The sequence below is a fragment of the Setaria viridis genome, chromosome 3 (genome assembly GCF_005286985.2).
Source record: "Setaria viridis chromosome 3, Setaria_viridis_v4.0, whole genome shotgun sequence".
NCBI lineage: Eukaryota > Viridiplantae > Streptophyta > Magnoliopsida > Poales > Poaceae > Setaria > Setaria viridis.
In genome coordinates this window covers 38825295-38837480 of record NC_048265.2, presented here as the reverse complement: position 1 = coordinate 38837480, position 12186 = coordinate 38825295, and the positions used below count along the sequence as shown (strand labels likewise).

Genomic DNA, 12186 nt, shown 5'->3' with positions numbered 1-12186 from the left:
ACAAGCAGGCCAAGGATGGCACTAAGGTCACGCTCAACCTGTCGAACCTGGCCAAGACATCCCTTATCTAGATAAGGTTGGAGTAGAAATAGGAAGACATCCCTTAGGTTCACAGAGGCTAACTGAGATATATTTGCATGGAAACCATTCTATATGATTAGTGTTCCAAGGGAGCTGATCGAGCACTCCTTGAACAGTAACACGTTTGCCAAGCTGATCAAGCAACTGGCCACCTAGTTTTTGTATTAGGTCTTGTGAATGCCATACATGAGTTTACTACTAGCCTTGGCAGGCTTACTAGTGTTCTATTTGTGCATGTGGCAAACATGATGGTTTTGACTACCCAAAAACTTCCATGACAATCAAGAGGCCTTAGTGAGGAGGGTTCATACTAGGAACAACAACATCCACACTAGTCTTTAACCAAACATGTGGAAAGGAGGCTAAAGTCGGACCAAATCAACATGGTCTAGGATAGCCATTAATTCTATAGCAAGGAGGCTGAGGGCATGAATGCGCATCTCTAGCACTTCTTGGTGATTTCCACCATGTTCACCGTTAAGGATGTCTCCCCGATGTTGTTCGCCTTTGCCTTTCCCGTTCTCACTGTTACAAAGGCCCAGAAAGGAACCTTAACGACTTGGGTGAAGTGTGATGATGCTTTCCTCACCAAGTTTTTTCCATTGGGCGAAACCAGTGCCCTTCAGAACAAGATCATCAGCTTTTAGCAATTAGAACACAAGTCAATCTTAGATATTTGGGGACACTTCCTAGACTACCTTATGACTCATCCTCACCGTGGGATGGAATATTAGCTCCTCATTTGGAGCTTTTACCATGGAGTCAACTGCAACACCTATGAGCATCTCGACACAGCTGTGGCTGGCACTTTTCTCTCCTTGAGTGTGAGATCTGCTAAAGCACTTATCGAGTAGATGGTGCCCAACCAAGGCTAAAACCCTAGGACAAGATGTAGATGGATGTCGTTCTTATACTAGCTAAGGCCTCAGAGAAAGGTCATATAAAATGCAAGCTAGTAGAATAGAGATTACAACCTTTATTTAACAAACTAGCTAATAACATGGCTGCATGCATGATGCTCGGTTCTAGTCCGTGTTCACTTTTGGGTTTATTTGAAACATTAAATTTTTGTTACATTCAAACAGAACTGAGCTACTTACTAAGGAATTTCAATGTTTCCAATCAATTTTTGCAAGCCGCATGTACACTGCGTTGACAGTTGGGTCCCCTGATTGTCAATTGAAATGTTGGACCAAATATTTCATGTCCATACAACTTTTGTTGTACACAGATTATAGCTGGTAGCTAGCGAGTAGTGATGCAAAGATACCTCGCACTAATATTATTTGGTCCCTCTTAGTGAGTGGTAAAGATATTGCACTATCTGAAATGGTGTTTCTTTAGAGGAAAAGATAATCTTGTTCCAGGGCCAGCCATTGTCCACTAAGCACTATATAATCACTCATCAGGTGCGCCCAGGCCATGCGAAGATTGGATTTTGCTTCTTCTATGTCATCATCAGCGAGTGCGAGTTTGGATGGCTGCAACAGACACTCGATCAGCTGCAAAAGAACTATTTTTAACGGGAAAAGAACAAATTTATTAATATGACACATGACTGCACTTAGGTTCTTATTCATTTTTATATGGGATTTTTTCCTGCACAAATTAACTTTTAAGTGTGGTAAGAATCCATATATTGCCTTGTGTGCCCAGAGGAAGCAAGTCGCAGGGAAATAGTACTGGCTCACAACTAGTCCCAAATTTAACGTTTTGACTACCAATTATTTTTCATCACGGTATACAAACGACAAAGTAATTGGCCGCAACACTTCTATCAATTCGATTGGCCAGATTAATATAGATTATTGATAGTTAACCTAGAAAAAATATATTTATCCCAGGGGGCAGGAGTAAGGCTTCCCTTTTTCCTCAGTGTTTTTTTTTGTTTTTTATATGGGAAAATGTTTTACCAAACGCAAGGACATCAAACGGATGAGCCAGCAGAAGCATGCCTTTACATATCCTGCTAGCTGCTCCATCCATCTCCATCCCAGATAGAGCCTCCAACATGCATGCACCCTGAGATCTAATCCTCCCCTCCCAGATAGGACCTCCAGAGTGCCAAGTGATTCGAATGCATATCCATGCAGATAAGTCCATGTGGCAAAAAGATAGCAAGCATCAGCATCCAAAGCCATAGCTACATAGCAGCCATGCATTGCATGCACATCCACATAATTGAGGCTGTCATTCATGCAAAGAGCTCAACTGTTGGTGATGACACAATCTCAGAAAGCCTCCCAATTATTTTGATCAGGACACCTTCTTTTCTTGCCAAATCGATAACAGAAAAAGCAAAAGGAAACATGGCCTGCTTAAATAATCAGAACCTTACACTTGTGCGGCCAGATACGTCACCTGTGTACGTATTGTCCCAAATAATGGCAGCTCTTCATTGACCTGGACTAATCATAGGAGCTACTGCAGATAAGAGATAAAGTTAATAACAGGAAACAAAACAGCAAAAGGAGAGCCAATAACACTGCTGCTTTAGTTGTGACGAAGACAACTCTTATCTCCATCGTTGTGCAGCAGCAGTGCGCGCCTAGGGGGACAACAGAAGGTTGGGATGATTTCAGCTTGGGTGATGATCTGTCCATCGCATGGCCCATACATGCCCACCAAGCTAAAGGTGGCTCCTCCAAAAGACGCAACGTACGATTTCCATGGGGGCAAATGAGGCGTGGCTAGCTCTGACATCACTCATGCACAGATCGATTGAGTAATTTTGTCCATATATCATTGCTTGATGCCGATTGCAGCTCCTTTTTTCTATTTGTTCAGGGTTTGGAATGTGTTGTAGAAATGTCACGTGGAACGTGTTGGTCATTTATCACAATTATAAGTAACGGATATGCGCTTAAACATGCGCAATTGCGTGTGGGGCAACTTTGCATTTTTCGAAAGAGCAATGCTACAGCTACGTAAATAATGACCTACGTAATTTCAACATGCTACACACTCGGCTAAACTGTGTGCTACACATTTCCTGTGAGGTATTGAGGTCTACTTGAATAGTTCATTTCCATGTCAGCAGTTTTAGAAATTTGTGTAAGCCGTTTAAGTAGATAGAGGATTGCTGTTTTGGACAAGATGACGAGGGGTGGTGTGTCAAGATGACTATAGCTCTAAAACGTTGGCCTTATGATCTAAAACTATATGTATATGCTAGCTTGGCACTTCAGTAGCTATGTTGAAAACGTTCTTTTCTATTTATTGTTTTTCTTTTGCGAATGTTCTATTTATTGATATTACAGTTATTCCAGTAACATTCTTCAAATACGAGTAGAGACCTCGTCTCTGGATTTGGCATATTCAATAGTTGTATAAAAGAACTAGCAATCATACAAATGGATAGACTAGCGTTTGGATGAGAAATGGACAAGCTTTCCCTAAAACAAATAGCCCTACATCACCGAAGCACGAAGTCCTTTTTATCTTTTTTCTTTTATGAAGAAAAGCCCCTGAGGTGTCCTTGAGATGGATAAGCGCATTGTCGCGTTTGTGCTGGCTTTTTCATGTGTTTTCTAGAATTCTGGCTTATCATACAAAGTAATGCTGGACCATACCATACATATTGGCCTCTATGCAAGAAATGTGAGATATCCCTTACATGTTTTACTTTTCTTTTAGGAGTAAGTACGACACAGTTTCACTATATGACTGGCAATCCTCCCTGACAATTTCGATTTTGAAATGACCAACAGTTTGTAGTTTTATGTTAATTAGTTATCTACTATAACTGTTGGTAATATGTTTCAAATGACCAACAGTTTGTTGGAAATGACGTTGACAATTTATCAAAACTGTTCGGAAAGACAAAATAATATATCTAAAACACTACGAGAAAAATGCTATGGACCACTAAAATTGTTAGGTACCCTAAAAATAACTGTCAGGAAATATTAGAATTCTTGTAATGTTAATAGTGAGTTGCTACAAAACTGTTTCTTAATTATTCGAAGAAAGGAAGAAATTAATTTACTCCTCAAAGTTCTTATATAGTCTGTATAAACTCCTAATTTTTTATTAGTTTATTTACCTCTAAAAATAGAAAATCAGTTACACTTAGGAAAAAAAAAAGGGTCAGCTTACTTCACTCCTTATAAAGGACACTAAGGTATTTCTTGCTTCTCCTTTTATTTATAGAGTTGGTGTTTTAAGTTGTAATGTATATAACATATCATGGGCCATGTTAATAAGAAATATTTCGAATTGTTCATGACTATTAGAATATGTTTGGAGTACAAGTACCTAGAACTGGTTTCTCCCCCAAGGTAGAAAAATGGAGGCTAAACTCAAAAATTGCAAAGATATATCGTAATGTAGGTAATGATGCCATCATTAGTAAAAATTTTAACTTATTACGTGACCTTTATAAGGAGAAATAAAAACGAATAATGTCATTAGGAAGTGAAGTTCCCAATTTTCGTCGCTCAGGGATAAAATGAACTAGATTATTGTTTAGGAGTTACTTGACACCAGGAAAACTTCCAGGGGAAAATGACCATTTTTCCAAAGAAAAAGGGAGGCGCCAATTTTGTAGCTATATGGGGCAGATACAGAGTTGATTGGGCGTTTGGTGGCTCATGCATGCGTCAATTGAATTGGAAGTTTCAGGTGCACCTGCACATTACAGTGTATGCTGCGCATACACCACAGCGAAATTTAAGTTATTACTAGTTAACATGTACTGTCTGACTGTATAAACCTCTTTGGTGCAGTACCAATATGTGAATTTTGTTTCCACTGATAATCTCTAATAATTATTTATGTAAATCTTAATTTGGAGCTAATTTTCCTTGTCGTACACAACCATCTGATATAGTTCTCATTCTTTTAAAAAGAAGTACATACTACATTATATATATAGCAGTTATGCCATCTCTCCACACTTAACTATTGATGAATTACTGTGCCAGAAAAACATTTTTTATTAAACACCTTTAGCGCACCTTTGTTGGGAGCAAGGAGCACCATCATTATCTCGAATTTAACAAAAATATCATTGGTCAATCATTCATGCACTATATATGCAACGTCTTTAATTTTATATATTACAAACTAACTTATGACCCTTCCCCAGCAGTTTTTTTGTGGGATAGAGTTGATTCCATCTTTATATTATATCATACTAAGTATTTTTTTTTGTCTCTAGTTAATAGTTTAAAAAACTGATCACTAAAAGGATGCTACAGTATATGTATTGTCACACGAAACAGAGATAACTCCAATGGATATGGTACCTGAATGGCTGAACATGAATGTGTTTCATGTACAAAAGCTTTGTTTCACGACTCTCAAATAAAAAACTATAGCCAGTGTTTATATTTCTATATTCTTAAGGAATCGTCGGTTTATGATGGAATTGTTCTTAAAAGATCCATTTTTTCTTAGGTGTGTTTAGCCTGCACCTATTGTGAGCACTTGAAACCTTGGAATAGACGACATTCTCTCTATCTGATGCAACTTATTTGCTTTTTCAAATTAATTACACCATTATTGAGATACTCGGTGCGGCCTTCCTTTTTTTTTGCGAGGAAGTGGAGCCAGCCTTTTGGTTATTAGTCTATGCATGATAACCACAGAAAGTTCAAATGTTTGCAAAAGAAAAGTGAGACAGAGCAAAAGACCAATAAGATGAGAAAAAGAAAAATAAAGATTCTCAAGTTCACGTCACATAGATTAAATAAATACAGAGTGCCTATCCAAATTAATACGCACAAGATCATGGTCCGGATTGGAGAAACATAGTAGTAGTGAATGTGACCGTTCAAGGAGAACTTGTAAGGAAAAGCTCTTTTTAGAAAATAACTCTGGGGATTCTGTTGTGATGCAGGAACATATACAGTACCGCTACAGCACCACAAGTCCTCAACTGCATGTACCATGCAAAACTCTTCCTCTGCTTGGTATATATTGTTACAAATTTCCATCATAAAATGTTGATTAAATGCATAGAGTGTAGTGTAGATGTAGAGTGTATATCCTACAAATATTTCATGAATTTATAGTTAGTACTAAGATCAATAGAAATTAATTGGAGAACCAACTTGCTGAAAAATATAACAACAGATGCTAAAGAACGGTGGTGAACTCCAGAGACAAAAGGCTTCTTTTTCTGTGACCGTGTGGCGAGGTAGGATCACCGCTCAACCAGAATAGTCGCCCCCTGTCAGCATCAGAAGAATCTGCTTACGAAGCATCTGCTGCTGGAAACCCTCGAATGGTTAATTGAAGATCCTTTGGGCTATGATTACTCCTAATAATTAACCTAGATAGTGAATCTATATATGCATAGCAGCATCATTGTACAATTGATTAAACAGAAAAAGAAGAAAAGTTTTGTGGGCTTTGGCATGCATGGCTTGTTTGACTACTTGCAAGAGCTAAGGACGAGCCATCTCAACCATACACGAACTTGGACGGTGTATGTTAGTCTATGTATATAGCCTTTTTGACTGCATGTATTGTTAAAAAATTGCATGGTCGTAGTAATATATTTGTCCATCTTTGGAAAAAGGGGAATGACAGTTGGATGCACCATTTGCGGTTAGCGTGACGACCTCGTTTTGGGTCCACACCATCACATAAGGGTCTACCTAGCGTTTATATGTATATACACATGGTTTCCATTAATATAAATTTAATTGAAATTAACAATTTTCCAGGAAAGACTAGGAACCTTAATTCTCAAAACAAAACTAAGAAATTTGCTTGAAACGTAAATTTTGGCTAGCTTGAGGCAGTAAAATCTTCAAAGTTTAAAAGAGGTGCTACCATATCAATTGCTACTAACTAAATTCAGTTATTAATAACAAAAATGGATACCTTAAGCATGGAAAAAACCTCATCCATACTGTGAAATAAAAGCCTGCCACTTCCTCCTTCATTTCACTATATATGGTTATTAGTATCTAACCTAGGGTGTAATATCTTTGCTGTACTACTTTTCATGTTTAGTATAGTTTTCTTGGACGTCTTGTCTGCAGTATTTTGTTACCTATATGTTTTTACCCTAAAAAACTCCCACTAGAATTTATATTCACTTTTGACCCACACAAAATGAATAATTAAGACATGTGCAACTTAAAAAGAACTAATAGCCAAATTAAAGGGTACAGTGTGGAGAGATTACGTGCAAGGTCAATCATTCAAGCTCTTGGTCCCCATTCGTGTCATATGAGAAGCACACGTATGCAAACAACACACATTACCATGATGTATATGTGTGCCAACTGCCAAATAAAGGAGATCAAATTTCAGTGGTTCAGATCACATGAAGTGCTTTGAGAGAGAACCATTTGTTGACGCCATTCTTTGCTACCTCAAGGCCCATTTTTAATCAACCACTTTGGTTTGCCTCCAATATTCGTGATTAGGAGTCAAACACATTGTCTCCCGATGTTCATCAGAGATTACCGTGAAACTACTTGGCAAAACATACTATCTTCAACACTGCTAGGACTTTAAGCTACCACTTTGGCCATACTATCACAATATGTGTGGCTACAATCCACAAAAATTGTATGCATTCTATAAAGTTGTTTTCTTGGATAAACTTGCTTTTTTCTGGTACTTTCTTGTGAGCAATGGACAATTTTATTTGAGATCAATTTTAAGAAAAAAAATGGTGAAGCCAAGAAAACACTTAAGTAGACGCATTTCTATTTACCTAGATTTACAATAGGAGAAAGATGGTGATTTCCTTTGCAAGTAACTGTAAGTAATAATTAGTACGTTGTGTTCTGATCTGATGTTAATTAGGTGCGCACGGAACTCTTAATTTGTTAAGAATGCGTACAAAAGCTGTGCTTAGTGTCCTAATCATTGAGTTGATTGGAAACCAAGCAATATTATAAAAAGAAAAGCTGGTGCAAAGCTATATATGTCCACTAACCGTATAGATGTGAGGAAAGGAGGATTAAAGAAGCGAAGACGACATTCCAAAATTGATGCGTGCCGACACAGGGATCTACGTACTCAAGTTTTGTGTACAATACATATATTACTACAAGATACTTTTACTAACTGAATCAAAACAAACAAGAGTATTTTTTGAAGCTGTACATAATTTCATGGTGGAAAAGTTTGTAGTCACTGAACTTGTTTTGTAGAGTTAATTCATAAACAAAATCTTAATTCGTCAAAATGTTGACCCAGTGGTTAGAATCACTTATTTTTCTTCTTTATATAATTTCCCTAATGAAATAGTATATTAATCATATTTATTAAATTATAGGATATTACTCAGGAGTAGAATCGTAACTGAATTGTGTAGATCTGTGTCCCGAGTCCCGTAGTTGGGAAGACCTCATACGATTTGCCTGTTTTGTGGCGGCTCTTACCACTACAAAGTGAGTCCAAAGCAGGTTGGAGAGATCCCCTGGCAGTGCACAACAATTTGGAGTGTACAACTCTGGCACTGACCCATGTATTATTGAAGAAAGCATGCAAAAAGCTCCTGCTTTTTGGAATGGACAGAATTATCTCCATTGCATATGAAAATTTATATATTCTAGTTATACATGGCTAGAAACATATCCTGTAAAGCTATGGAAAAAAGATCTGACTAGTTTGTTACATATGTGATTGGAGAGCCTGCAAACATACTGAACACCAAGGCATGCATACCACCTTGTGCCTATATAAAGCCCTCCCCAGGCTGCCTCTCATTGCAAGAGTTTCAGCCAACACAGAGAACTCCTCCTCAGAACTCTCCCTTCCCTCCTGCAGGGGCCAAAGGGTTAGAGAGGAAGAGAAGTAGTTCCAAAGCCAAGCTCATCACCTTAATTCCAGCAACTGTTCAATTAGCTGTGTAGCTTGTGTTGGAGCTCTTGCAGACATACTATTTTTAGATCCTCTTGTATCACAATGGCTGGCTTTTCCCTTCAGCATCCCTGGGCATTCACCTTCGGCCTCCTAGGTAAATAATACCCCTTTCACAAAACAAGAGTTGCAAGCCCACGAATCACTCATCCTTTCAATTCTGTTCTACTCGGTTGCACTTTACAAATTGCTATGCCTAGTTGCTAGAGCAGCACATGCAGGCTACTTATTACTAGTGGGAGTTGCACTCCGATCCAGTGATCACTGAACCAATTATACGTAGTCGAGCTTGCGCAGCTTCCAAATATTTTCCAAAAATGAGAAGCTTCATGTGGTCATAAAGTGATTATAGTCACAAGTGCCAGTGGCACCACACATTAAGCATAGATCAATAGATTTTTATCATCTTTGTCATGATTGATCGATGCTTTTGTTAGCCTATACATTTCTTATCATGGACTACCTGTCGAGCTAGCAATCGATCCTTTTGCAGCATCTATCTTGCCGCTTGGGTGACGTACGTAGTCAGGCCACTGCTGCTACTGTGTAGCACAGATGACGTCATAGTGCACCGCAACACAAAAGAGCTCGTTTATCAAAACTAAACTAAAATAAAATAAAGCCTCGGCAACCTTTGCTCGCAAAAGAAGGAAAATTAGACCGCAGATGTAACGTGTCACCTCATCACATCTTATCCCCAGCTTTGGGGTCTTTGCCAACTTTTGCAAACATCTGATCCTTGGCGCCCTTTTGTGCTGCAGGCAACGTCATCTCCTTCATGACCTTCCTGGCCCCAATGTAAGTACCTCATTAAATTCTAATTTCGTGTGTATATATATATATATTAGCTTAACATTGCTACGCGTTTGAAATTGATGTTTTGAAATTAACCATATTTGCATTCTTTGTATTTGTATGTGCAGCCCGACGTTCTACCGCATCTACAAGAGCAAGTCGACGGAGGGTTTCCAGTCGGTTCCCTACGTGGTGGCTCTGTTCAGCGCGATGCTGTGGATCTTCTACGCGCTGATCAAATCCAACGAGGTCCTGCTCATCACCATCAACGTCGCCGGCTTCGTCATCGAGAGCATCTACGTCATCTTGTACTTCGTCTACGCGGACAAGAAAGCCAGGTGGTTCACTGCCAAGATCATGCTTGGCCTCAACGTCGGCTTCTTCGGGGCCATCCTCCTCTTCACCCTCCTCGTCTTCCATGGTGACAAGCGCATCGTCACCCTCGGATGGATCTGCGTCGCCTTCTCCGTCGGCGTCTTCGTCGCGCCGCTCAGCATTATCGTGAGTACTGAGCACTCCGATCGTCGATCCTTTACTTGGTATCCTGTTGTGCCATGGTGAGCTCGTGCTAATGGCCATCGATCGCATGCGTTTGTGTTCGTGCAGAAGCGCGTGATCCAGACGAGGAGCGTGGAGTACATGCCCTTCTCCCTCTCCCTCACGCTCACCCTCAGCGCCGTCGTCTGGTTCCTCTACGGCCTCCTCATCAAGGACAAATACGTCGCGGTAACTAATTGCTTCTCACATCACATACCTTTTTTAGTCGCTTAATTTGGTGAGTTAACGTACGATGCGTCTTACTGATACTGATCGATAAAAAATTATGTGATCTCTGCAGCTTCCGAACATCCTTGGATTCACCTTCGGCGTGGTGCAGATGGTCCTGTACGTGTTCTACATGAACAAGACACCGGTGGTCGCCGACGGCAAGGAAGCGGGCAAGCTACCGACAGCCGCCGACGAGCACGTCCTCGTCAACATCGCCAAGCTCAGCCCGGCCCTCCCCGAGCGGAGCTCCGGCGTGCACCCGGTGCGCGAGATGGGGCTTCCCACCAGGACCTGCGCTGCTGAAGTGGCGGCGGCGACGAGGGCGGCGCCGAACAGGGACGTGGTCGACGTCCTCGTGAGCCGCCAAAGCCCCGCCGTCGGGGTGGCCTAGACGACTCAAGCGTGCATGGCCCATGCATAATACGCTTATATATTCGCACGCGACTTGCAGCTGGTCATGAGCAACGATGGCGAGTAATTATAAGTACTAATTACCAGTAATTAACTGCTCATGGAAGCTGCTAATGAAGGAGAGATGAGAGCCATGGAGATGGGAAGAGATATATATATATATATATACATGTATATGAAGTGTGTGTAGTAGTCTTCGTCTATTCTGCTATTGTTATGTCTATTTCCGTCGATCTATTATTCCTTTGTACGTGTAACGTGCTCTAATAATAAACTGTATAATCGATATCCCACTGCTCGCTCCATTTCAAATTGTAGATTGTTTTATCTTTTTTAGATTCATCTAGATATATATTGTATCTAGGTGCATAGTAAAAATTATTTCTTTGATAAGAATGGCTCTCATGTGTATTTCATGAGAATGGTTTATGTTGTCTGAACTCGCGTGAAAACGTGTACATTCATATACCACAACCAGCAAAGAAAATTGCATGGCGCACATATGCTGCGTCATCCTTGGACACGTGTTCCTCGTGTGGTCAAATCATGTCCACGCGTGTTCAAATGTAATATGTTGTCATTATTGCATAGATTGCGTCCCTTTATGCAAAGTGATGTGGTACCGGTCGTGTGTGTAGGTTCATTTGCTTTTCCTTTATTTAATTTTTTTTATGAACCAACGGGGGCAAGGAGCCCACCTGAAATTTGTGTTCCAACTTCCAGCGGCCATTTTCGAGCTTGGCGCGGCGCCCATGAGAAGAATACAGGGGAGAGAAGAAGAAGAAGAAACGTCGTAGGCTAATATACATCCAAAAGAGACTGACACCAGGATAGCAGGGGCTCGACGTCAAGCCGACGGGGGGCGCGACATGCCCAGAGAGCAACATGGGTGAGTAGATGGCGCACCATTTCATCGGTCGGTTGGCAGACGTTGTCGAAGATCTTCTTGTTCCGTGCCTTCCACAACATCCAGGCCACCGCTAGCGCCCCAGTGTGAGCGACCGTCGGCGGCAGTCCGGAGAGGAGCCCGCTGACTGACTCAGCGGCCTCTCTAGCCGATGATGGGGGACTCGACCGGGGAGGAGCCGCGCCCAGAAGGGGACCAGGCGCGTACAGGTGGCGAAGAGATAATCTTCCGTTTCAGCAGAAAGGGCAGTCAGGGGCATCAAGCGCGCCATGGCGATGGAGCAGCGCCCGCGTACGAGTGCATGCGGCCGTGACGAAGGACCCAGAAGAAAATCTCAACTTTCTTGGGGGCGTAGCAATCCCAATTGATGTCAGACATTGGCGGGCCACCTA

General features: G+C 40.9%; 1 protein-coding gene across 1 annotated transcript; it reads left to right on the top strand.

The window, feature by feature from the left end:
* Positions 1-8750: 8750 nt before the first annotated feature.
* Positions 8751-11180, top strand: LOC117850683 (bidirectional sugar transporter SWEET13). Its single transcript, XM_034732543.2, has 5 exons — positions 8751-9010; positions 9675-9711; positions 9837-10209; positions 10315-10434; positions 10547-11180. The coding sequence occupies exons 1-5, from the start codon at positions 8959-8961 to the stop codon at positions 10865-10867; spliced, it is 903 nt and encodes a 300-aa protein (XP_034588434.1). The 5' UTR covers positions 8751-8958; the 3' UTR covers positions 10868-11180.
* Positions 11181-12186: the final 1006 nt, after the last annotated feature.

Coding starts and splice junctions, on each gene's coding strand:
- LOC117850683 (XM_034732543.2), top strand. CDS start 8,959: ATGGCTGGCTTTTCCCTTCAGCATCCCTGGGCATTCACCTTCGGCCTC. Junction 9,011..9,674: donor ATTCACCTTCGGCCTCCTAG/GTAAATAATACC, acceptor TTTGTGCTGCAG/GCAACGTCATCTCCTTCATG. Junction 9,712..9,836: donor ATGACCTTCCTGGCCCCAAT/GTAAGTACCTCA, acceptor TTGTATGTGCAG/CCCGACGTTCTACCGCATCT.